The 27,262-nt window shown below is 31.8% G+C and overlaps 2 protein-coding genes and 1 pseudogene across 3 annotated transcripts; all 3 read right to left on the bottom strand.

The window, feature by feature from the left end:
- Window positions 1-354, bottom strand: part of LOC123894486 — a 5,549-nt pseudogene extending 5,195 nt beyond the window's left edge.
- Window positions 355-5,287: 4,933 nt separating this feature from the next.
- On the bottom strand, window positions 5,288-6,585 carry LOC123894487 (MLP-like protein 28). The gene is made up of 2 exons (XM_045944499.1): window positions 6,352-6,585; window positions 5,288-5,867 (listed from the first exon to the last, which is right to left on the bottom strand). Exons 1-2 carry the CDS (start codon window positions 6,536-6,538, stop codon window positions 5,590-5,592), a joined length of 465 nt encoding a protein of 154 aa, XP_045800455.1. The 5' UTR covers window positions 6,539-6,585; the 3' UTR covers window positions 5,288-5,589.
- Window positions 6,586-10,890: 4,305 nt separating this feature from the next.
- On the bottom strand, window positions 10,891-26,258 carry LOC123894485 (MLP-like protein 28). 2 transcript variants are annotated; one of them, XM_045944497.1, is made up of 3 exons: window positions 26,141-26,258; window positions 11,955-12,190; window positions 10,891-11,470 (listed from the first exon to the last, which is right to left on the bottom strand). In XM_045944497.1, exons 2-3 carry the CDS (start codon window positions 12,139-12,141, stop codon window positions 11,193-11,195), a joined length of 465 nt encoding a protein of 154 aa, XP_045800453.1. In that variant the 5' UTR covers window positions 12,142-12,190; window positions 26,141-26,258; the 3' UTR covers window positions 10,891-11,192. The 2 variants fall into 2 exon arrangements, with proteins under 2 accessions (XP_045800453.1, XP_045800454.1); XM_045944498.1 differs by having other exon boundaries at window positions 11,955-12,194; window positions 26,145-26,235.
- Between the last annotated feature and the right edge of the window lie 1,004 nt (window positions 26,259-27,262).

Here is a 27,262-nt window from a genome sequence, read left to right as displayed (position 1 = left end):
TTGGGCCATGATCGCCAGTAGTACATAAACTATACATGTTCAACAAAGGTTTTTGGTTAAACAATCAACTCGCACATAACACAACTAATAATACACATATACTAACATTATCTTATTGTTAAAAAAATCCAAGTCAAACAAGATGATTTGGTTGGCATGTTAATTACCTATGACATAAGTCCAATGTAGAACCTTATCAGTGTCATGTCACTCATCACCTTGATGCAGCATGGTTTCATGAACTCTTTCACAAAGGTTTTGCACTTCATGAAGTTCTGATGCCAATAGTTTGAAGAATCTTTCAGCAGGTGTCTTAATCCCAAGTTCAGTAATAAGTTTACCGGCGAGAACCATTTTTTGGAAAGAAAAACAAAAAGAAGAAACAAATTAACAAGGGATGATATGGTGACAATGTATATGCAACCCCATGCCTTAAATAGAAATTAGATTGCATTACTATTTTTTTTCTTCTTGAAACAAATTACATTAAAGTTGGAACATGATGTCAAATTGGAGGAAGAACTTGGTATAAAAATAAACACAAGTTATGAACTAAGATGTATTTCTTCCTGCGTTTTTTACATATTACCCAAACTCCCTCATCACTAGATCAAATACGTACCTGTGACTCCATGCTAGAGTGGAGTATATATAGAGTCCACAGTGATGGGCCAAGGCCCATGACGACATTAATGGCCATCAAGTGGCTTCCGGAAAACGGGCAATGAGAGCTCCCTAATTCTTCGAGATAGGGGCCCTTGGTGACTTCCTTCCTCGACGGGAGAATGCCGTCGCTGATGTCGAGGGGGAGTGGCCCTTCTAGGGGATCGTCTCCTCGGAGAGTGTCGCGCTCGTCTGTCTTCGCGGTTCGGGGAGTTTTGAGATGTTTCCTAGTTTCTCCTTGGGCTCGATGATCTTTAATTCCTTCTCCGAGGAGGTGGAGTCCTGGACCTAGAGAAACTTCGGCTTCTTACCGGCACTACTAGAAAACTCGGCTTTAGCGACCGATTTAGAGACCGATTTTGATGAAAATCGGTCTCTAAATCAGTTAGCGACCGATTTTGCGACCATAAAAAATCAGTATCAACGACCCTGGTCGCTACTCCGTTGTGACCAACCCAGCGACCGATTTGGTAGTGACAGAATTAGCGACCGATTTTAGAGACCGAAATAGTGACCAAAATTAGAGACTGGCTTAGAGACTGAATTTGTGTCGCTGGTTGCGACGCATTGTACGACGCTATAACGACTGATTTAGTGACCGATTGCTTAATAATTTATTGGTTCGTTGTGACCGATTTAGCGACTGATTTTAGAGACCAAAATAGCAACCGATTTCAGAGACTGTTTTAGTGACTGATTTTGCGACACTATAACGACTGATTGAGAGACTGATTTTAGCGACTGATTTGCTCTTGAATCCCTTCCTTTCTCTAAGCCCTAGCTCCTTGAGCTCTCCCTTCTCTCTAAGCTTCACAAGAACAAGAGAAATAATGATATTTCTCTCTCTATCCTTGCCCATATGGGCGCCCCTCACACACACACAAGGCCCATTGGGCCTCAAGCCCAATAACTTGATCCAACACACGATAACTCTCACTACTCGCTTAATAACTAAAGTATTTGATAAATAACTAAAGTTATTAACTTACTTAAAAACCACGTCACCAAATAATTAAACACTTACGTAGTGAATAATAAATTTGGGTCGTTACATGACATATGAATTAATGATATTAAAAGACCAAAATTCATCAAATTACAAGAAAATTCATTAAAAACTTCAGTTTCAATTTTAGAGATTATTCAATTTTATAATTTAATTAATTAATGATCATGTAAATAATTAATCCATCCAGATAAATCTATATCATGAGATCATTTGTTTTTTTTTTTTTGATTAGCAAGATATATATAAATTATAAGGGAGTACAAGGGGTACTCAGTCTCTTACAACTAAAAGCAAATTATTATATGCTTTGGAAACAACCCATAAGGTAAATACACCACTCCGAAAAAGAAAGACAAGACTTTCGGCCTTAACGGCCACTGAACCACACCCAAGAAGAGACTTTAATATCATCCAATAGGGAAACAGTATTTGGGATGCCTCCATTGAAACAATATTCGAGAGACACCGTTCGCCGGGTTCATTGTTCAAATTAAATTCAAACAGATCAATCCAAAGTTTTCTCTTCCTAGATAAATTACAAGGAGAATATATATTGACAATATAGACCAACACTGCTTCCCATTCAACACAAACTCCGAGAAAACCGTCTCCTGAATTAAGCAATGATGTCAGATGACGTCGTTTCGCCGTATTGCCCCACCCATGCATATTAAGGGACACAATCTTCATGGGAGACTTTGATGATGTTGCTCCCTCAGAATTCGAGCTGATTCTTCTCTGCTTTCATTGATAAGAATCCTCTCTACATACCTCTCCTCTTTCTCTTCACCTTCAACTCCCAAATCAACCGCTCCCTGCCAAACCTTACAAGCAATTTCATGATCATAATTTTTCACAAATCGCTTTTTGCAATTTTGAATATCCGAAGAGTTAAGCGAACTACAACATAAGACAGCTCCAGCCGATGAAAGAGAAGTGAATGGCTTCTTACCCGTCCGATAGCGCGACGGAGGATTGCGATGAACTCCTTCTTTACAATGCTCAAAACGGTGAGTAAACACTTCCCTACCTGGAATAGATGAATTCACGGTCGATAGAGAAGAATTAGAAGATGGAACCCGCAAATTGAGATTTTGGATGAGTTGTTGTTGTTTTCTCACGCTAGCAGGAATAGGATTAACACGTTTCATCTTCATCTTGCTATTTTCCTGCGTATGGGTATTCAGATGAGGCAAATCTTTGTTATTTGGGCCCTTGTTCAGTTTGGAATAAACTTCTCTAGGACCATCACTATAGACACCACCCTTATGCTCCCCCTTACCACCACTGACACAATCATTAGAACTAAAGGGCTTTTGCATACAGCCCAAATCCTCTGATTGGGTAAATCTTCTAATCGCACCCGTTGTGATAGTATGTATGATGTATGTTAGTAGAATTTTGAGGCCCACCTGATCCATCCTCCTGGCCCAACAAAACTCCTACCTTCATAATCTTACTACCCTTCTTTAACACACCCCCATGTGGCTTCTCCAGCCCTTCTGACTTGGTCAACATAAGATTTGAAACTGAATTATTTGAAATTGAATTAATTGAGTCTTCCCTCCCTTCCTCCCTATCTTTAATTATTACCTTATTTGAATCAGACAAAAATTCTTGACCATTATTTGCATTAACAAATGGAGTTATTGCTAATAAATTATCTTCCTCTTCCAACAATTCTCTCTCCTCATCCTCCACCACCAGCCCCCGCTCCTCCTCCTCCTCCTCCGATTTATCTTCGATATCTCCGCCTACAGCCCCCTGGTCTTGTGGTAACAAAATCCTCATAGGACCGTAAGAATCTTCGAGCACACGGAGATGAAAAAGGTCTCCATTTACCTTCAAATCAATAAACTCATCCACCACTTGTTGACAAGACGTTCAGATCATGAGACGTGCTCCATCCAAAGTAGTTTTTTTCATCGTACCATCGTCCGCATTAATAAAAGTACCCCATGGTTTGACAACTTGGGCAAAAAAGAGATCATTCCACGCATGAGGCGGAATTCCATAAATCCTTAGCCAAATAGTTCTTTCGACATCCATTACTTTGGGATCCCAAGGATGGATCTCCTTAAACCATTGCTCCAACCATCCTTTTGCATCTTCCATCAACGCTTGCACTTCGCCGGCCTCTTGTCCTTCTAGTAGAGTCAAATTTGACCCTAAAGGAGCGACCTTTACACCAAAATAACCTTGTCTATGAAATGCGTTTTGAATGTTATACGACATCCCCGGTTGCACAACTTTCCCGACAAAAGCCTTCTTTAATCTCTCCATATCCGCCTTCTCCGCTTCATATGATAGGACTAAAGGAGGGTGTCTTCGCCTGTCTCGAATGGCTACCATTCCTTACCGCGTGAGCGTATGATGTTTCCTCTTCTCGTGGCTGATTTGGTTTCTGTGCAAAATGGAGTTTTGAGCTACCCCTACTCTCGTTGCTATTTCTTTCTTCAGCTTTCTGACTGTCTCTTGTATCCCTCCTAACATCACTTCCGCAGTCTTTCTTCCTTGAATCTTCATGACGTTGAAAACGTGACAAATTGGCCGAAATTTTGTCTCTCCCAATAATAATATTATCCAATTCAGTTTCAAAGCGACGTGTGTCTACTACTCGGTCGAATCGAGCGAATCCGAACCTTCTCCCGCCTTTGTCGCGTTTGGTTGGAATAACAACCTCTTTGATATCCCCATAATATTTAAAAGCATTGAACATGGCTTTTGCACCAAAACTGTTCGGAAAAGCCGTGAAGAAATACGAAGTGAGATTGTCACTATTCTCTCTAGAAGTTCTCGCTGCTGTAGCAATATCAGGCTTGTGATCGTTTTTTCCTTTCCCTTTGCTGAGGCGTCCTCTCACTGGTTGCCAAAGAGGATCATCCTCATCCCCCATAGTGCTCCACTATTGCTTTATAATTTTGTTAATATCATGAGATCATTTGTTATATCATTCAAAATATATTAAATCAGCCTTTTTTTTTTATTAGGCTTATGCCCTCTTTTGTACAAAAACAAATAGCCTTTTTAATTGAAAAAATTTGATCGAGGGAGATTCCAAAATATGGAGACCAATTCTATGAATGTGTCAAAATTAAGAGGCCAAAACTTTAATTAAGTTTTTATAAATAAACATACCATATCAGATACGTTTACGGTACATATACTACGTCGAGTATTTTAAAGTGTTCAATGTGGTATTTAAGTTACGAGACTGGCGTATGTGCAAAAGTTCATGGATGGCAATTGGTGAAGCCTGACACTGACCATTGTGCAAAGCTCTTCTTTACCATTGCTGCTACAACTACGGTCCATGCAATGGATCGTAACCTAGTGCTTGTTGATGGTGGAGAAACCAAATTTGAGAAGAGAGAGAGAGAGAGTTATGTGGAAAGAGACGAGAATGAGTGAGATGGCGGTGGAAGGCGCTGGAAGCGGTCCGTCAAAATCGAAGATGGACGTGTAATTATTTTCAATAAATGATTGAGATTCTGTTCTTTTTGATATGCTTTTTTAATTATTTTTGGCGTTTTTCCCTCGATCATCAGATTAATCAAACAACTAAAATTATAGACAGGAGAGATGGAAGTAGACAACACACATGAGAGAATCCAATTTCAGAAAACAAATATCAATTTATTGATTTACAATACATAGTCAAATATACCATTACAAACATCATATCATACTAATTATAAAGATAAACATTTAACACAACCCAAAACATTATTAACCCATTACAACTTATTTCTCACTCCTCTGTTCCAAATATAAACAATAAATACATTAACTTTAATTTGATGATATATTTTGAGACAGAGGAAGTATTATTTAACTCAACCCCAAATGCATTATTAACCCATTACAACTTATTTGTTATTTTGTGACTTATTTAACATATTTTGTGACTTATAGAGTTACCTTGCACCTTTGACAATGTGAGCATCAACATCTCGAGTGAGTTTGTTAAGGTAGTCCATCCAGCCATTTGGAGGATCAATATCTTCATTGCTTTTCTCATATTCAATGGTCCATTTAACAGTAGCACTACCATCTCTTTTATCGATTACCTCAAGGATGAGCTTAAAGACCTTATAGTCCTCATCAATATCTCCACCAAAGAGCTTAAAAGTTGATTTTTTGTTTTGTTCATCAACTTCTTCAATAATCTCATAACATGTGTGCACCTTACCATCTGTTGTGATGTCAAGGGCATTTAATACCAATAAAAATTAAAACGATGAACATTTGAATAATAGAAAAATATAAACATTTTTAAGAAAGAAGGAAAAATGTTGGCATGTTAATTGACTTTTAGAAATATAATTAAGGCTTAATAAAGTCCCTTATCTTTATTTTAGGTTTTAAGTTTGTCCCTTATCTTTTAAAAGTTTCAAGTTGGTCTCTTATCTTTTCTGCAAGTTTCAAGTTGATCCCTTCCGTCAAATTTTTCACTATTACCGTTAAATTTGGACACGTGTCATCTTTCCAAGTGTGATTTCCGTTTGCCACGTGTCCAAATTTAACGGTAATAGTGAAAAATTTGACGGGAGCGACCTATATAAAACCTGCAGAAAAGATAAGAGACCAACTTAAAACTTTTAAAAAATAAGGGACCAACTTAAAACCTAAAATAAAGATAAGGGGCCAAAAGTGTAATTAAGCCTATAATTAATTACCTATGACATAAGTCCAATGTAGAACCTTGTCAGTGTCATGCCAGTCATCACCCCGATGCAGCTTCGTTTCATGAACCCTTTCACAAACGTTTTGCACTTCATGAAGTTCTGATGAGAATAGTTTGAAGAATTTTTCAGCAGTTGTTTTAATCCCAAGTTCAGTAATAAGTTTACCGGCGAGAACCATTTTTGGGGAAAAAAATAAAAACAAAAAGTAGAAAGAAATATGGTATGAGGAAAGGAAAATTCTAGCATGAAGTCACCAAAATGGCTTCTTCGATGAAGTTGCCCATGTGGCCAATAAAAACACAACGTTGATCCACCTATGATTTTTTGACAAATATTCCAGTACAGCAGTCCAACATATAACCTATCATGAATCATCATGATTTATATCCATTAGATCAATCAAAACATAATAATAATAATAATAATAATAATAATAATAATAATAATAATAATAATAATAATAATAATAATAATTCTGGAGAACACCATTTTCAATCTCTATGCACATCCACACCATTTTCTTCCCTTGTGTGAGTGTGTCCATAGTTCTTCTCTCTTCTCCCTCAACCACATCTCACTGTTGCTCTCCTCATCTTGCCTCACCGCAATCAACTTCGTCCGCCGCCCGTCCTCCAATCTCAAACCCTCATCGCCGCCAATTTCACACACAGGAATGGAATGAAACATTTACATAATATGAAGTTCTTGATGAAATCAAACACAAAATCAAAAGCTGCTTCCAAATAAAACTCCAATCATATAAATAGTCCAACGAAACTACTTAATAGATTTTGAGATATGTTTTTAGATCTGAGTTTTAAGGTATTTATAATTGAAAATGAGTTTGAAAATCATATAGAAATTGATTTCGGATGATTTATGAGATTTTAAACATTGATTTCAGCGAAAAAGATGTCCAGAATAGATCGGGTTTTATTTAAGGTCGCCGGGTCGTATTCTGACCCGGCTGGAGGTTGAAGACAACCGAATTTTATTAAAAAATAATATTTCTTAAATATAACTATTTATATATTAATTGAAACAACATTGCAAGTATGAAGCTTTAGTGTAGCGGATGTATATATGTTCGCTTAAGTGAAGGATTGTTTTTCGAATCCCACTTGTGCCACTTTTTGCTAAAGTTTTATTGCCCTTTTGGGAAAGTAAAAGAAGTAATAATAAAAAGAAAGATAACCATCAGCCGGTATCGAACTGTAGCCCCAGTACATATAGGCCAAAAATTGCACAAATTGAGATTTTTTTTCCCAGTACCCCTATTTTTTTCGGTTTTTTCATTGAGCTAACAACAACTTATAATATCAAATAACGTCCGATACTATTATAGTAACTAAATTGGAATGAGATTTTAAAAGACTTTTTTATGACAAAAAAATCTTGAAGTATTCAATTAAGACTTTTACAAAAGTTAAATAAATCTTGTGGTATTCAATTAAGATAAACAAGATTTTTTTTTCAGGGCAACAAAATCCGTTGGTATTCAATTGAGATTTGGTACTAATTTTAAAATGTCTATTGGTATTCAAAAGTCTATCGATTTTTATGGATTCTTCTTTGGAATGGATTTTGAGAGATTTTTTAGTTGAAAATAGACTTGATAGACTTTTTCAACAATCTCACCAAAAGTCTTGAGACTTTTTTGAACTCTCCAAGACTTTTTATTTTCATCATCACTGTATCAAAATATTTTCTTCAGTGCACTGTATCAAATTTCTTCTTCTTCTTTATTACTCTCTAAGATTTTTTACTTTCACAAATCGCTTTTTGCAATTTTGAATATCCGAAGAGTTAAGCGAACTACAACATAAGACAGCTCCAGCCGATGAAAGAGAAGTGAATGGCTTCTTACCCGTCCGATAGCGCGACGGAGGATTGCGATGAACTCCTTCTTTACAATGCTCAAAACGGTGAGTAAACACTTCCCTACCTGGAATAGATGAATTCACGGTCGATAGAGAAGAATTAGAAGATGGAACCCGCAAATTGAGATTTTGGATGAGTTGTTGTTGTTTTCTCACGCTAGCAGGAATAGGATTAACACGTTTCATCTTCATCTTGCTATTTTCCTGCGTATGGGTATTCAGATGAGGCAAATCTTTGTTATTTGGGCCCTTGTTCAGTTTGGAATAAACTTCTCTAGGACCATCACTATAGACACCACCCTTATGCTCCCCCTTACCACCACTGACACAATCATTAGAACTAAAGGGCTTTTGCATACAGCCCAAATCCTCTGATTGGGTAAATCTTCTAATCGCACCCGTTGTGATAGTATGTATGATGTATGTTAGTAGAATTTTGAGGCCCACCTGATCCATCCTCCTGGCCCAACAAAACTCCTACCTTCATAATCTTACTACCCTTCTTTAACACACCCCCATGTGGCTTCTCCAGCCCTTCTGACTTGGTCAACATAAGATTTGAAACTGAATTATTTGAAATTGAATTAATTGAGTCTTCCCTCCCTTCCTCCCTATCTTTAATTATTACCTTATTTGAATCAGACAAAAATTCTTGACCATTATTTGCATTAACAAATGGAGTTATTGCTAATAAATTATCTTCCTCTTCCAACAATTCTCTCTCCTCATCCTCCACCACCAGCCCCCGCTCCTCCTCCTCCTCCTCCGATTTATCTTCGATATCTCCGCCTACAGCCCCCTGGTCTTGTGGTAACAAAATCCTCATAGGACCGTAAGAATCTTCGAGCACACGGAGATGAAAAAGGTCTCCATTTACCTTCAAATCAATAAACTCATCCACCACTTGTTGACAAGACGTTCAGATCATGAGACGTGCTCCATCCAAAGTAGTTTTTTTCATCGTACCATCGTCCGCATTAATAAAAGTACCCCATGGTTTGACAACTTGGGCAAAAAAGAGATCATTCCACGCATGAGGCGGAATTCCATAAATCCTTAGCCAAATAGTTCTTTCGACATCCATTACTTTGGGATCCCAAGGATGGATCTCCTTAAACCATTGCTCCAACCATCCTTTTGCATCTTCCATCAACGCTTGCACTTCGCCGGCCTCTTGTCCTTCTAGTAGAGTCAAATTTGACCCTAAAGGAGCGACCTTTACACCAAAATAACCTTGTCTATGAAATGCGTTTTGAATGTTATACGACATCCCCGGTTGCACAACTTTCCCGACAAAAGCCTTCTTTAATCTCTCCATATCCGCCTTCTCCGCTTCATATGATAGGACTAAAGGAGGGTGTCTTCGCCTGTCTCGAATGGCTACCATTCCTTACCGCGTGAGCGTATGATGTTTCCTCTTCTCGTGGCTGATTTGGTTTCTGTGCAAAATGGAGTTTTGAGCTACCCCTACTCTCGTTGCTATTTCTTTCTTCAGCTTTCTGACTGTCTCTTGTATCCCTCCTAACATCACTTCCGCAGTCTTTCTTCCTTGAATCTTCATGACGTTGAAAACGTGACAAATTGGCCGAAATTTTGTCTCTCCCAATAATAATATTATCCAATTCAGTTTCAAAGCGACGTGTGTCTACTACTCGGTCGAATCGAGCGAATCCGAACCTTCTCCCGCCTTTGTCGCGTTTGGTTGGAATAACAACCTCTTTGATATCCCCATAATATTTAAAAGCATTGAACATGGCTTTTGCACCAAAACTGTTCGGAAAAGCCGTGAAGAAATACGAAGTGAGATTGTCACTATTCTCTCTAGAAGTTCTCGCTGCTGTAGCAATATCAGGCTTGTGATCGTTTTTTCCTTTCCCTTTGCTGAGGCGTCCTCTCACTGGTTGCCAAAGAGGATCATCCTCATCCCCCATAGTGCTCCACTATTGCTTTATAATTTTGTTAATATCATGAGATCATTTGTTATATCATTCAAAATATATTAAATCAGCCTTTTTTTTTTATTAGGCTTATGCCCTCTTTTGTACAAAAACAAATAGCCTTTTTAATTGAAAAAATTTGATCGAGGGAGATTCCAAAATATGGAGACCAATTCTATGAATGTGTCAAAATTAAGAGGCCAAAACTTTAATTAAGTTTTTATAAATAAACATACCATATCAGATACGTTTACGGTACATATACTACGTCGAGTATTTTAAAGTGTTCAATGTGGTATTTAAGTTACGAGACTGGCGTATGTGCAAAAGTTCATGGATGGCAATTGGTGAAGCCTGACACTGACCATTGTGCAAAGCTCTTCTTTACCATTGCTGCTACAACTACGGTCCATGCAATGGATCGTAACCTAGTGCTTGTTGATGGTGGAGAAACCAAATTTGAGAAGAGAGAGAGAGAGAGTTATGTGGAAAGAGACGAGAATGAGTGAGATGGCGGTGGAAGGCGCTGGAAGCGGTCCGTCAAAATCGAAGATGGACGTGTAATTATTTTCAATAAATGATTGAGATTCTGTTCTTTTTGATATGCTTTTTTAATTATTTTTGGCGTTTTTCCCTCGATCATCAGATTAATCAAACAACTAAAATTATAGACAGGAGAGATGGAAGTAGACAACACACATGAGAGAATCCAATTTCAGAAAACAAATATCAATTTATTGATTTACAATACATAGTCAAATATACCATTACAAACATCATATCATACTAATTATAAAGATAAACATTTAACACAACCCAAAACATTATTAACCCATTACAACTTATTTCTCACTCCTCTGTTCCAAATATAAACAATAAATACATTAACTTTAATTTGATGATATATTTTGAGACAGAGGAAGTATTATTTAACTCAACCCCAAATGCATTATTAACCCATTACAACTTATTTGTTATTTTGTGACTTATTTAACATATTTTGTGACTTATAGAGTTACCTTGCACCTTTGACAATGTGAGCATCAACATCTCGAGTGAGTTTGTTAAGGTAGTCCATCCAGCCATTTGGAGGATCAATATCTTCATTGCTTTTCTCATATTCAATGGTCCATTTAACAGTAGCACTACCATCTCTTTTATCGATTACCTCAAGGATGAGCTTAAAGACCTTATAGTCCTCATCAATATCTCCACCAAAGAGCTTAAAAGTTGATTTTTTGTTTTGTTCATCAACTTCTTCAATAATCTCATAACATGTGTGCACCTTACCATCTGTTGTGATGTCAAGGGCATTTAATACCAATAAAAATTAAAACGATGAACATTTGAATAATAGAAAAATATAAACATTTTTAAGAAAGAAGGAAAAATGTTGGCATGTTAATTGACTTTTAGAAATATAATTAAGGCTTAATAAAGTCCCTTATCTTTATTTTAGGTTTTAAGTTTGTCCCTTATCTTTTAAAAGTTTCAAGTTGGTCTCTTATCTTTTCTGCAAGTTTCAAGTTGATCCCTTCCGTCAAATTTTTCACTATTACCGTTAAATTTGGACACGTGTCATCTTTCCAAGTGTGATTTCCGTTTGCCACGTGTCCAAATTTAACGGTAATAGTGAAAAATTTGACGGGAGCGACCTATATAAAACCTGCAGAAAAGATAAGAGACCAACTTAAAACTTTTAAAAAATAAGGGACCAACTTAAAACCTAAAATAAAGATAAGGGGCCAAAAGTGTAATTAAGCCTATAATTAATTACCTATGACATAAGTCCAATGTAGAACCTTGTCAGTGTCATGCCAGTCATCACCCCGATGCAGCTTCGTTTCATGAACCCTTTCACAAACGTTTTGCACTTCATGAAGTTCTGATGAGAATAGTTTGAAGAATTTTTCAGCAGTTGTTTTAATCCCAAGTTCAGTAATAAGTTTACCGGCGAGAACCATTTTTGGGGAAAAAAATAAAAACAAAAAGTAGAAAGAAATATGGTATGAGGAAAGGAAAATTCTAGCATGAAGTCACCAAAATGGCTTCTTCGATGAAGTTGCCCATGTGGCCAATAAAAACACAACGTTGATCCACCTATGATTTTTTGACAAATATTCCAGTACAGCAGTCCAACATATAACCTATCATGAATCATCATGATTTATATCCATTAGATCAATCAAAACATAATAATAATAATAATAATAATAATAATAATAATAATAATAATAATAATTCTGGAGAACACCATTTTCAATCTCTATGCACATCCACACCATTTTCTTCCCTTGTGTGAGTGTGTCCATAGTTCTTCTCTCTTCTCCCTCAACCACATCTCACTGTTGCTCTCCTCATCTTGCCTCACCGCAATCAACTTCGTCCGCCGCCCGTCCTCCAATCTCAAACCCTCATCGCCGCCAATTTCACACACAGGAATGGAATGAAACATTTACATAATATGAAGTTCTTGATGAAATCAAACACAAAATCAAAAGCTGCTTCCAAATAAAACTCCAATCATATAAATAGTCCAACGAAACTACTTAATAGATTTTGAGATATGTTTTTAGATCTGAGTTTTAAGGTATTTATAATTGAAAATGAGTTTGAAAATCATATAGAAATTGATTTCGGATGATTTATGAGATTTTAAACATTGATTTCAGCGAAAAAGATGTCCAGAATAGATCGGGTTTTATTTAAGGTCGCCGGGTCGTATTCTGACCCGGCTGGAGGTTGAAGACAACCGAATTTTATTAAAAAATAATATTTCTTAAATATAACTATTTATATATTAATTGAAACAACATTGCAAGTATGAAGCTTTAGTGTAGCGGATGTATATATGTTCGCTTAAGTGAAGGATTGTTTTTCGAATCCCACTTGTGCCACTTTTTGCTAAAGTTTTATTGCCCTTTTGGGAAAGTAAAAGAAGTAATAATAAAAAGAAAGATAACCATCAGCCGGTATCGAACTGTAGCCCCAGTACATATAGGCCAAAAATTGCACAAATTGAGATTTTTTTTCCCAGTACCCCTATTTTTTTCGGTTTTTTCATTGAGCTAACAACAACTTATAATATCAAATAACGTCCGATACTATTATAGTAACTAAATTGGAATGAGATTTTAAAAGACTTTTTTATGACAAAAAAATCTTGAAGTATTCAATTAAGACTTTTACAAAAGTTAAATAAATCTTGTGGTATTCAATTAAGATAAACAAGATTTTTTTTTCAGGGCAACAAAATCCGTTGGTATTCAATTGAGATTTGGTACTAATTTTAAAATGTCTATTGGTATTCAAAAGTCTATCGATTTTTATGGATTCTTCTTTGGAATGGATTTTGAGAGATTTTTTAGTTGAAAATAGACTTGATAGACTTTTTCAACAATCTCACCAAAAGTCTTGAGACTTTTTTGAACTCTCCAAGACTTTTTATTTTCATCATCACTGTATCAAAATATTTTCTTCAGTGCACTGTATCAAATTTCTTCTTCTTCTTTATTACTCTCTAAGATTTTTTACTTTCATCATCATTATACCAGTTCTTCTTCTTCTTTACCTATCAAATATGTTTTTTTGCAAAATAATATTTTAACAAATTCTACATTTTTTTTACAAACTTTTGATTCATTACAACTTTTTACAGCAATTTTTTTTTCGTTACATTCATCTGCTTCTTTTCCCATCAATGGTGGTAGTGGTTTTTATTTGTGATTAGAAACATATACGTAAAAAAATGTAAGGTTTTTTTTTAAAAAAAAAATATTTGGATTCCCAAAAAAATATAATTTCTTTTATTAAAATTTATTGATTCTTTTAAAATTTTCCTAATATACAAAAGTTTTCTAATATATAAAGTATTATGAAATCTTGATTGTAAAAATTCTTTTGAAAAAAATCTCTCAAAATCCATTCAAATCATGTGTTAAAAATCTTGATTGTAAAAAAGTCTTGTAAAAAAGTCTCTAAAATCTTACAAAATCAATATAGTCCAACAAAATCTCATAAAATCACCAAGATTTTTTTTTGCAAAAATTGTCTCATAAAATCTAAATCTAATACACTCCCCTAAAATAAATTTTAGGATTTAATGGACGTTTAATTATTTTATTTTTTAAGCATAATGGACACTTAATTTTCATATGTAGTCATAGGAAAATGTTAATATGTGTCTAAAATCTACTCCCTCCATCTGTGATAATATATAGGGTATCGTTACTTTCAGCGTACTCTTTAAGCATTTCATTTAAAAAAAACTTTTTATTTAAAAAGTTAAATACTGTAATTTTCAATGTGTTAACTGTATGCATTCCAATAAAAAGTCTATGAAAATTTACTATTTAAAATCTTAAAGAATGTCCCCAGGGCACTCGTTAGTATTTGCCTAAAATATAAGCAAAAGTTACATTTTATTACTTTTTAAATTCAATGAATCTACCCAAAAAAAAATTCAATGAATCTTTTGTCAAAAAAAAAATCAATAAATCCAAAATGTAACTTTTGCTTATATTTTGTTACGGATAGAGTATATTTTAAGAAGTCATGTGTAATAACAATCTCTTAGAACTTATACATTTAATTTTTTGGAAAATGTTAAATAGTGTTCTTAGGCAGTATTTTTTTTTTTTAACTAAATAAAATGTATCCATTCATTCAAATTGATAATAGTACATCGATGCAATACAAATTCAAAATCGCTAAAAACAAAAAGGATGAATCGACGAACAAACTCACAACATCCGTGTTAATAGCATAAAACGGCATATTACATAAGCCTACATATTTGACTATATTGAAATTTCCGGAATATTCATGACTTCGGATTTGTAGTGTTGATGGCACAAAAGTCATTGATTAGATTTGCACCGAATCAACCTTAATCCTTCAACCCAAAACAAATGAACACCGTACCAAGACGGGATAACAATACTCCACACTAAGACGGGATAACAATACTCCGCACTAAGTCGGACAAATCAAAACAAAGGATGATGAAATCACAAAACAAACAAAGAAGAAGAGAAAAAATGGTGACAGCTAGGATTAAAGGAGGAGGAGGAGAAAGAGAAAAATGTGAAAGTATTACTTTGAAAGTGGTTAAGGAAATAAAAATAGTAGTATAACTTTGAAAGTATTACATTTAATGCCTTTAAATTTTGAAAAAGAATCTTAATTTTTTTTTTAAAAAAAATAGCATAATTTAACTTAAGATTATACTTATGTCGAACTGAAGCACCGTTAACCCTGGCCTGTGACTGAAGATTATACTTCGGTTTAACTGAAGCACTATTAACCCTAATATTTGACTAAGAGTTACACTCCAATTTAAGTTAATGTCTTCAAAATTATAAAAATAAATAAAATTTTAAAAACAAAGTATAATTTGACTTAAGATTATACTCCGGGATAACAATACTCTAGTATTTGATTAAGATTTATACTCCGGTTGAAGTTAATGGCTTAAAAATTATAAAAACAAAGAAAAATTTTAAAATAAAGTGTACTTATATAATAAAAATTTGAAAACTCGTGATTATTTTCAAAATACCAACATTAATGTATTTCTATAAAATATTTGTTTATTTTATATGCCAAAATACGTTAATTATTCTCACCGTGAGTTTTGTGAACTTTTATTTTTGAAACCAATTTTTATGTTCCGATATGATAAAATTGATAAGATAAAATTTTAACAACTCATGCGTGTTTTTAAAATACAATTATTAATTTAGTATACAAGAGATTGTTAAGTCGGACACGATGACTGGAGTTTAAACCATAGAGTGATCACCTCAATCTCTAAAATCTAATGACAAATTCTCTTTTTTATTTTCTTTCTTGCGTAACTCAAGATCTACCGTGGAAATTAACAATTTCAACAATATGCTATATATATATACTTTAAGCAAAAGGATAAATATATTAAATAAAAATAAAAAGATACAGAGATCGGGGGACATTAAATCAGACTCAACTACAACCCAAACGAAAATACATCGTCAGCAAACAAAACTAGGTCAAAAAAACCTTAATCAATCATAACAATGCAAGCACTCATATAAGAATTGACACCAAATATAAGAATTTTAATTACCACAAGATTTCCATAATTACCCTCACTAAATCTTATTAACTCACAAAAATAGTGTACTAACATGTCATTATATATTTAGTATTTACTCTTATCTACTTCTTCCGTCCCAAAATATAAGAGCTACTTTGACTAAATGACAATATTTATTTATCTTGCTTTGACCATATTTTTTTAATAATACATAGATATAAATATTAGCATATAAGATCTTTTTTGATTTGTTTTGATGAGTATTTTCAAAATATCAAGTTTTTATAATTTTTACTAATAGAAAATCAAATATATTAATGATCAAAATTGTGTGTTGAAATACGTGCATTAGTCAAATTAACTTTTATAATTTGGGACAGATGGAGTATTAGTTTATTTATTTATTTAAGATTAAAAAATAAAAATCGTTTCATTAATGAGCACACTTCTCCCAACACTACCAAAACTGTTCATTACCCAAGTTAACAAGTTAAAGTCACATGCTAATGTTACTTCATGCTAATGAAACGGTAGGAAGTAGGAACTGATGACAAGACAAGTGATTGTAAAATTCCAAAATTTTAAATACGTACAGTTTAATTAAATTTTAATATTTATTCAATATTTAAGTTTGTCATTATATATATTATGGTAGAAAATTTACTTAGAATAAAATATTTAAAAATTTGTTATATAATATTGTTAAAATATAAGTGAAACTATTGTGCTATTTTTGTAAAACTTATTAAATGAATAAATTTGATTATACTTATCAATAGAGCTGGGTATACGGACCAAGGTCCGCGGGCCGACCCGTTTAACCCGCAGCCCGCACGGACTTAAGACCAATTTTTTTTGGCCCGTTTACATTTTTGCCCGTGTGGGTTGGACCGTTAAAACCGCGGGTTATGCGGGTTAAATCCGCGGGTTCGCGGGTTAGCCCGTGGCCCGTCTTAATTACAAAATTTATCAGATATAAATAACTTGGTCCATGTCCAAATTCAACTTTTTTAACAGCAAAAAAAAAAAGAAGACTTAGTCTAAACCCTAATTATAAAAAGCAACAACACACTCCAATTTTAATCAAGTAGACAACAACACAAAACATCATGTTTCACTATCTTTTACTTTGTCTTAGTTGTATATACACTTGCTAGTATTTAAAAGATACATGTCCAAATGGGTAGTTATTTTTCTTGGGGGTATTTTCCGCTATTATATTTTGAATAATTTGGTTACCTTGATATGATTTAGTTAAGTTGAATCTGTTAATCTTTTTATGCTTTTTTGGGTACATGTAGAAAGTTTTTCTCACTAAAATGGACGGTAGAAAAATGACGATAAGAATCAGTTGAATTTGATTTTAGTTGAATTACTTACAAAGAGAAGATAGATAAACTCAATGATATCACAAACTTTATTTATTTTTATTTGTTAGTTACAATTTATATGTTATAACATAAAATTATTAATAATATATTTTTTAAAGCTTTCATTTTATTAATATTTTACTAATTTAGTTTATTTTTTGAAAAAAAATGATTTTTTTATTTTTTTTTGTAATAGTCCGCGGGTTAACCGTTTAACCCGCGGGCTTATACGGACCGGACTCGGGCTTAATATTATAACTCGTTTATATTTGCCGACGGGCTTGTTCGCCCCGTTTAATATGCGGGTTTATGCGGGGCGGGTTAAATGGGGCGGGCTAGCCCGCATACCCAGCTCTACTTATCAATGATAAATTATCCAAATTTTTATTTATCCGTCACAAATAATAGTCCTGCGTATATTTTTTAATAAAAAATTAGAAATTTGATTAGGAATATTTAGGATAATTTAGTAAATTTGATAGCAATTAACTTTATTGTATTATTATTATTAGTAGTTAATAGTATATTGTTTTTTTTTATGAAAAATATTGTTTATGTTTCTATTTCTATATTACTAATTTTTAAAATATTCATCTTATTTTTTCTATAAATCTTCTTATTGACTATTTTATTCTCTTTTTTCTTTTAATAGATTATTGAGTTGATCGTATTAATATGTTTTGTTGCTACTTTTATGAGTATAGACTATAGACTATTCTGATTTGTTCCAATCTATAATTTGTTTTGTTTCTATTTTTAAGCATATATTTTTTTTTGTATTTATATATATATATAATTTTTTAGTGAAATTATGATGAAGGATATAAAGTAGTAGACTAATATGTTAAAATCGATTACCAGTTACTAATTTATCCTTATTACTTTTATCCACGTTGCAAGTTTTATATCATTCATTGTAATAGTACTTCAACGAAATCGGAGTATAATCTTTAGCCAAATCAATTTTTTATTTTTTTTACTTTATGTATAAAATTTTTAAATCGTTAACTTCAAGCGGAGTATATATATATATATATATATATAACCCTCTGTCAAAAGATTAAGGTTAAAAAGTACTCCAGTTGAACTAGAATATATTCTTCAGTCAAATACTAGGGTTAATAACGCATCAGTTGAAGCGGAGTATAATATTAAGTCAAATAATACTTTATTTTTTATTTTTAAATCATTAACTTCGACCGGAGTATTATCATAAGTCAAAGACTAGGGTTAATACTGCCTCATTGAAATTGGAGTATAATCTCAAGTCAAATTACAATTTATTTTCTTGTTAAAAAAAATACAATTTATTTTAAAATTTTAATTTATTTTTATTACCTTTAAGTCATTAATAGTGTTTCCGTTGAACCGTAGTATAATCTTCTCTCAAATACATGATTAATAGTGTTTAAGTTGAATTGAAATATAATCATAAGTCAAAATATACTTTGTTTTTAAATTTTACTTTATTTATATAATTTTTAAGTCATTAACTTTAAGCGGAGTATAACCCTTAATCAAAGACTATGGTTAAGAGTGTTTCAGTTGAACCAGGGTATAATCTTCACTCAAAGTCTAGGGTCTATAATGCTTCAGTTGAATCGAAGTATAATAATTTTATGTCAAAATATACTTTATTTTTAATTTTGACTTTATTTATATTGTTATAAACTATTTCTAAAGAATAGCAAGAATATAGAAGGAGAAGAGAAAGAGAGAAGAGAAAGGAATAGACCATTGTTATTATTCTATTCACAAGTGTGTATTACATTGTAACAAAGGGGTCCTATTTATAGGACACAATTAGGGGACAAAAAAACCTACACAATAATGGACATTCATTACATATTATTCATAACACTCCCCCTTGAATGTCCATGAAGGATATTCTTTCTCTAAAAAAAACCCTAGTGAAGGAAAAAAAATACATCATCATTTGTGTGTGAACTGCCTCATTAAAAACCTTACCAGGAAAACCCAGTGGGACAAAACCACGGTGAAGGGAAAAAGAGTGCAGAACATATTTATATCTCCCCCTCATAAAGACAATTATTATACATGAGATGAAAAATCAAATAATCTTCTGTACTAGCTGCTCCAAGGTTTTACTAAAAGTTGACTCTGTAGAAAAATCTGTCATATCTTCTTTATTATACTCTTCTCTAAATTAGCACTGCGTCTGATATTATCTTCATGTTGAGTTGTTGCATGAACCATCATTTTGTAATAAAACAACGAATTTCTTGTATGTGTTGAATTACAATCCTCAACAAAAATATCTTCTCAGCTTGCTTGATGTAGTGCTAAAATCTTCACATGATTGGATGATATTGTTGTTTCTTTAAAGTATAAATAATTCTATGTTTTGCTTTACTTCAATATTTGGGTTGGATGAATAGGCAAAAATAAAATACTACGAAATTATAGCAAATATATTAGTGAGCTTAATTGAATTAAGATATGGTACTTCAGGACCAATTCAAATTGTTCATCATTTTCTTGAGGCATGACACATCAAATGACATTGCAACCATTTTTAGTATACAACAAATTAGATTTGTCAATGTCAAACTGTTTTAACACTTTTGCTATATAATCTTATTTAAATTATAAATTTAAATGAGAATATCTCATAAGCTCTTCGGGAGTCTAGATGATATTTTATCATTAATATAAGCCTCGGATATAAATAATTCATTGTCAAATATAACTAAATCCTTCAGGGATCATCATTATCAAGTGAGCCAGTAAAATACGTTAAAACACATATTTCACATGAATTGAGTATTTCAGATGCTACTCAACTTAATTAATTTTTGAATTCACTTCAGGTGAATATGCTTCTTGAAAATCAATGATTGACATTTATCAATATACTTGAATAACAATTCAAATTCTAAACATTTTGTTTTTATTATTTTTCTCTTGAAAACTTATTCATATCGATTTATCTCCATCTGCAGATGAAATGGACTACTGGTCCAAAAACATTTCGCTTTGCAAAGCTAGTTTAATTTTGTATCAATTGCGTCTATCTTATTTAGTCAATCATTTCATTGTCTATAATCCTTAATAGACTTTGATTTATGATCCTCATTGTCATTTATCACATATATAGCGCTTTATTATGTGCAAAAATATTGTCAACGTTGACTTCATCTCGGTTCCATCGTATTCCATTCATGACATAGTTTGTCGAGATCTCTATATTTTCGTAAATTACAGGTACCTGATAAGTTCTTCTGGAACTGGAAAATTAATTATGTCAAATACTATTTTCATATCCTCACTCGGGTCATCTTTGTTTTTAGCTCCTTTTCAAATATTAGGAGGATTTTTATCTTTGGAACCGATTTGCTTACCATGCTTCACGCGTGGTTAGGAATCATTTGCAATATTAGATTGTCCAACAGGGACATTCATTTTTATTGGAGCATTAGCAGCTGTTGATTGATTTCATAAACTTTGCAAATGAGTTATCTTTTGAACTTCTGGTTCATATTGATTTCTAAGAGGATCAAAATAACAATTATTAATTTATTTCAAAACATTTCAATTGAACTTCTAGTTCATATTTTTAGCTGCTTATTATCTCCCCCTAATATTGGGAAAACTAATTCACCAATTGATAATCAGCCCATAAAGCTGTAAAAAAATCTCCAATTATTGGCTCACTTTGGAGATTCATATAAAAATTATTTTCCCAATATTCTTTTACTACCCATTTAAATGCATTATATTGGAGCAATTGAGACGTACCCAACACATCCAAAAATGTTTATATGGGAAAATAGGTTTATAAACTAAAATTCAAATAAATTAGGGGAGAGCTTATGTATATAATAATTTGTTGGCATGATGCTATTCAATATCTCAACATACATGTTTGAGTGTTCCCAACTATAACTTAGAATGAATCTTCAGGTCCATTATTTTTTGTTTGTATGAACATATTTCACAAGATGTTTGGTATAAATTTCAATTAACATATGATATTTATCAAATATTTTCTAGAATAATATATATAAAACGATCTCTTAAAAATAATCTCACAAACTTCTGGTTGTGAGTTTATAACAAACATACATGTGACCATTTAGTTGATGCATCAATTAAAATTTTAGGAATCTAATCGGTCCACATGATCGGTGTATTGATTTACAAATATCACCTTATATATATTCTAAAAAATAAAATATGCTCATTTACTTAATTTATCAACTTCCTTCGGGAACTAGTAACACATAAAAATTATTAAATTGAAGAAACTTCAGGCCCTTCAATTCATATAAAATTATTTTATATTTCACATCATAATAGATTCGGGATGACCCATCCGATCTTGCCAATTACAAACTTAATATATTTTAAATTGTAAACTTCTGATTTACTTAAACATGTGCTTAAGTTGCACTAATATCATAAGTACACCACAAACTAGAGATAAAAGTTGATAATATGTCTCGTAATATAGAGATAAAATATCTCCGTCGTTTCTTGTTTCAATATGATATTCATTTATGTGAATATCCTTCGGTAACAAATTTCTTTAAGATTTAAAATATAAAATACATTAGCAAAGTGCAACTTTGTTTCTCGATATAACAATGCATTGACTCTTCTGGAGTCTTCAATAATTTTCGTACTACCAAATATAAAATTTAATTTTTCATGAATAGTAGTATCGATGAATATTTTCAAGCTAAACAAATATGTTTCTACAAAAAAATCTTTTCGGTGGAACACAATAAAAAAAATAGTAATAATTTATTTGTATGAGAATTAAAAGAGTAAAAATAAAGTATAATTTTTTTTTTATGTGAATTTCAGTAGAATTAGAAATTAAAATATAGTAACAATTAAAAGATTTTAAAATTAAAATCAATCAATTGATTTAAATATGTAACCGGAATAATTAAAATCAGTTTATATTTACAAACTGTAACCGAATTATAATTATAAGTAATTAAGAAAATAATTGTATTCAAAGCTTAAGAAAACATAATCACCATAAAATAAATTCAAAGTTTAATGTATAAAAAGCTAAATGTAACTTTTTTCTTAGGCATATATTTCACAGGGAATAATAATCGTCTACCTCATAGTAAAATATAAAATAGATAGATAGAGATCTTACTAAGTTGTACATCGAGAAATAAAGTCGAATTATCATGTAAAAACTTTCACATTTCAATTGATAATTATTGAAATTGTACCAATCTAAAATATGATTAATCAAATATTTTTTGAAATTTTTTTCATAAGTTTGCTACTTCAGGAGCATATTCAAGAGACATACATAATTGTTCTTTTAATTTTGGTCCAATTTATACTAAGATCAAATAGATCATATGGACTTTAATCATGTTGTAAACAAAAATTAGTTCTTCAGGAACTCAACAACAAATCTCTATTCAGAATGGCTAGAGAAAAACACAATTTTACAATCTTTCATAATATTGGTTAAGAAAATCCATATTCTTTGAGCAATCCATCAAAGATGCGCCAAATTAAAGCTTTAGCTTTTCAAGAACTATATCACAAGTGATCTTCATATAATGATCATAATAATCTTCATAATTTCTTCAAGAAAATTTTATTCTTTGAGCAATCATTCAAAGATGCTTCAATATCAAGGTTTTCCCTTTTTATTCTTTAATTAGTTCTTCGGGAACTAGCTAATATCACATATATTTTCATTAGTTTTGCTAATTTGTCTACTTTTCCTTTTTTTTCTTTCAATTCTAGCGAGAAGCCGAGCTTTTAAAATTAACACGGCCATGACTATTACCTCAACGATGGCCACAATTTTTGTCCATGGTAATCGTGTGTTGCTACATTCACTTCTGGGAATGGAGTAACATCAATGGGTTGGACTTCATTCACTTCTGGGAATGATTTTTCATTCATTTATTATTGATATATACTATCATCAAATAATAAAATTAAGCAAATACTTAGATAAGCATAATAAACATAGTCAAATAAAAAAAATTAATTCCAATTATTTTTTATTAATACTAATGTAATGTAACATACTGAAAATTTATAATGCAAATTAAATAGTAACTTAATAATAATTATAATGTAACCTATGTTATGAATAAGATTAATTAGTAACTTATTGAAAAAATAAAAATAAATTGGCATATAACGTATTGATAAGAAAATTGGCATATGATATACATTTGTTATGTTTTGTACAATATAGAAATAAATAAATAAATCCATTGAAAATTGTAAATTGCCAAAATTTTATAAAAATTGGTAAAACTATCCTTTAGGGATGCATATGTATATTGAATTCTTCTGGAATTCTTAAGAAATAATTTGATTTTTCTTTTAAGTTCTTCAGGAACTATATAATATTGTTATAATGTAAGAATAATCTTTTATGCAATCCTCATAAGAATAATCCATATTCTTCGTTATATTATAATATATCTAATTGTACAATCCTTCAAAGATGTATCCGTAATGAATTCTTCAGGAATTCGTGGGTAATACAAATTGATTTTAAAATTGTTTAAGAACATGTATAACGGATCAAATATATATTCAATCAGTTATTTATCCAATCCTTCAGGGATTGATGTTCATTTTACTTATATCTATGAATCTTCAGGATTCATATTTTAAAATTTCATCATACTATGAATCTTCAGGATTCATATTTTAAAATTTCATCATAATATGAATCTTCAGGATTCATATTTTAAAATTTTATCACACTATGAATCTTCAGGATTCATATTTCAAAAATTTCACCACGATACTTCTGGATCGAAGGTTTGTGAATCAATATAAAAAAAACAAGAAGACAAAAAATTATCTGAAAGAATAGAAAAAAAAAATCATACATAAAATAAAATTATCACTTCCCTTTGTTGCTATACCTTTCTTGAAAGGGGAGAGACTATCGTGCTGATAACGTGTTATAAACTATTTCTAAAGAATAGCAAGAATATAGAAGGAGAAGAGAAAGAGAGAAGAGAAAGGAATAGACCATTGTTATTATTCTATTCACAAGTGTGTATTACATTGTAACAAAGGGGTCCTATTTATAGGACACAATTAGGGGACAAAAAAACCTACACAATAATGGACATTCATTACATATTATTCATAACATATATAATTTTTAAGTCATTATCTTTAATCAGAGCATAACCTTTAGTCTAAAACTATGGTTAATTGTGCTTGAGTTGAATCAGAGTGTAATCTTCAATTTAGACGAAGGTAATATAATTTTACTTAATTAAAAATATTACAACTACTTCCTAATCAATTAAAATTATGCAAATCATATTGATATTTAATTCAAAATAATTAAATTGCATAAATAATAAGCAATTAATTATAATCTATTATAATTTATATAGACATGATTAAAATGGTATACTAATAACCGTTATTACAGCACAATTAAATAGAAATATGTATGTATGGAGTGCATAACCTTAACAAGGAAAATTTATAGTCAAAATGTTAAGTGTTGCTGTGTATTGTATATTGGTTCTGTGTTTGAATCCTACTTGTGCCAAGTTTGTATTTTTTTCGTTGTATTAATCAAGGCTGTTTGGAAATTTTTAAAAAAATAGTTAATTTACAAAACGCTGCCAAGAAGCTCTATTTAAAATCGCGTTAGATAATATTTATAAAAGTAGACAAAATAAATTAAATCCATCATCCTCAACCTTCAGCCGGGTCATTTCAACCCGGTTCCAAACCCGCGATACCAGCATGAAACCCGACGGCTTCAGGCCATTTAAACGTCGAAAATAATAATCAATTGCCCAGAAACATAGCAAAAACCATTTACAATACATTTATGATTTTAATTTTGATTAAAATGGTCTAAAAAAGAAAACCTAAAATTAAAATTTTCAAAAACTTGAAAATGGTTCAGCTAAGGAACATATGTGGTCACACTCACATTCATACGCTGTCACTGTGAAGTATCAGATCCAGATCCAAAACTAACAAGTACAAACCGTGTTGTTATGGATTGATGTAATTCAAGCAGTGGTGGTGGTGGACTGGTGGTTATGACGAAATCTATATGCACAGCGATGGCAAAAACGCCGTGTGCAGTGGCGAAGAAAACTATGTGCATAAAGATAACGAAAAATCTGTGCATAGTGATGGCAAAAACTTTGTGTGCGGTGGCAACGAAAACGCCGCCGTGTGTACCGCCGGTGAAAAACCACACAGGTTTTTGTTCTTTGAATTTTCTGTGAAATAAAATTACAAAATGAAATATCTTTTAAGAAAGGTATTTTCTTCTAATAAAGGAAGAAAAGGAAAATAATATAATCCATATGTTGGTGAGATTGTTTGATCTAATGGTTATAAATAATGATCTACGATAGACTATATGTTAGGCTGATTCATTGAAAAACTTTACCTATAATCTTACGTGGCATTGACTAATTCAACATGTCTCTTGATTGGACAGTTGACCAAACTTCATCAAAGAAGTGAGTTTTGTGACTTCACCCTAGAAGCTCCCATGAGGAAATTGTATGCTAACTCTATTCCTTAAATAGAAAATGGATTACGTTAGTAATTTACAATAGACGAAATGAATTAATTTCTGCTTACCACCGCTTGATCGTGCTCACAAATCGTGCCATGCAATATATATAACATGTCACAACAGAGTTAGGATCCTCTCCATTTCCAATTTTTTCCATTTCCTTCATTATTATATAGTTTTGGGAATATAAATGTAAAAATGTGACATCAAGTGGGTCCAAATATCATTTATACACCCCAAAATATTTAAAAACTTTGGTAATGAAAGAAATGAAAAACATAAGAAATGAAGAGGATCTCAACTCGTCACAACATGTTTTAATTTTTTCTAGATATTAAAAGAAAACAATATTCATTATGATCGATAGAGTACACCGAAAAAACAAATATAAATTCAACATTCTTAAAAGACAAAAATGATTAAACTACTAGCAAATTCACATCATCCAAATCTGTTTTGTTTGGACAAAAACTAATCTTGAAAGCTGCGAAAAAATATGATTAAGTTAATAACATATAATGATAAATCCTTATAAATAATGTGAGAAAATTAAAATGACCATAATATCAATTTCTCTCGAGTCTCGATATGTAATATTGAGGTTGAATCTGTAATTGATTGATGATGATTTGAATGAAGAAGGTAGAGAAAACTTAGAAAGAATGTGAAACTTATATATGATGTTTGGCAAATGCTAATATGTGCCCCAAAGACATATTTTAAGCAGGGCCGGCCCAACATATTATGTGGCCTAAAGCGAATATTAAAATGAGGCCTTTAGTTTTTTTTTTTTAAATAATAATTTTACAAAGGCACAGATTATCTATAATTATTTAAATAACAATAATAATAATAATAATAATATAACTAAATTATGAACTAAAAAAAAAGCCATTGCACTTTATTTTATGTCTATTTTATTGCATAAGTTTAACTCTAATTTAATGTTTGTTTTTTAGTTCAAAATATCTATATTGATTTTTTTAATTTAAGATTCAATATTCATATTGTATAATATTAAATTTAAGTTAAAAAAACAACTTTATTTTTAAGAGCCCGTTTTTTTTTTTTTTTTTAAATTACATCAGGCCACAATTAGT

The sequence above is a fragment of the Trifolium pratense genome, linkage group LG7 (assembly GCF_020283565.1).
Source record: "Trifolium pratense cultivar HEN17-A07 linkage group LG7, ARS_RC_1.1, whole genome shotgun sequence".
In the NCBI taxonomy this organism is placed as follows: domain Eukaryota; kingdom Viridiplantae; phylum Streptophyta; class Magnoliopsida; order Fabales; family Fabaceae; genus Trifolium; species Trifolium pratense.
Note: the sequence above shows the minus strand (reverse complement) of the source record. Positions and strands in the feature narration are given on the sequence as shown.

Excerpts from the sequence above, each read along its gene's own strand:
- LOC123894487 (XM_045944499.1), bottom strand. The coding sequence starts at position 6,538 with ATGGTTCTCGCCGGTAAACTTATTACTGAACTTGGGATTAAAACAACT. Across the intron at positions 5,868-6,351 it reads ACATTGGACTTATGTCATAG|ATGGTAAGGTGCACACATGT; the intron begins GTAATTAATTAT and ends ACATCACAACAG.
- LOC123894485 (XM_045944497.1), bottom strand. The coding sequence starts at position 12,141 with ATGGTTCTCGCCGGTAAACTTATTACTGAACTTGGGATTAAAACAACT. Across the intron at positions 11,471-11,954 it reads ACATTGGACTTATGTCATAG|ATGGTAAGGTGCACACATGT; the intron begins GTAATTAATTAT and ends ACATCACAACAG.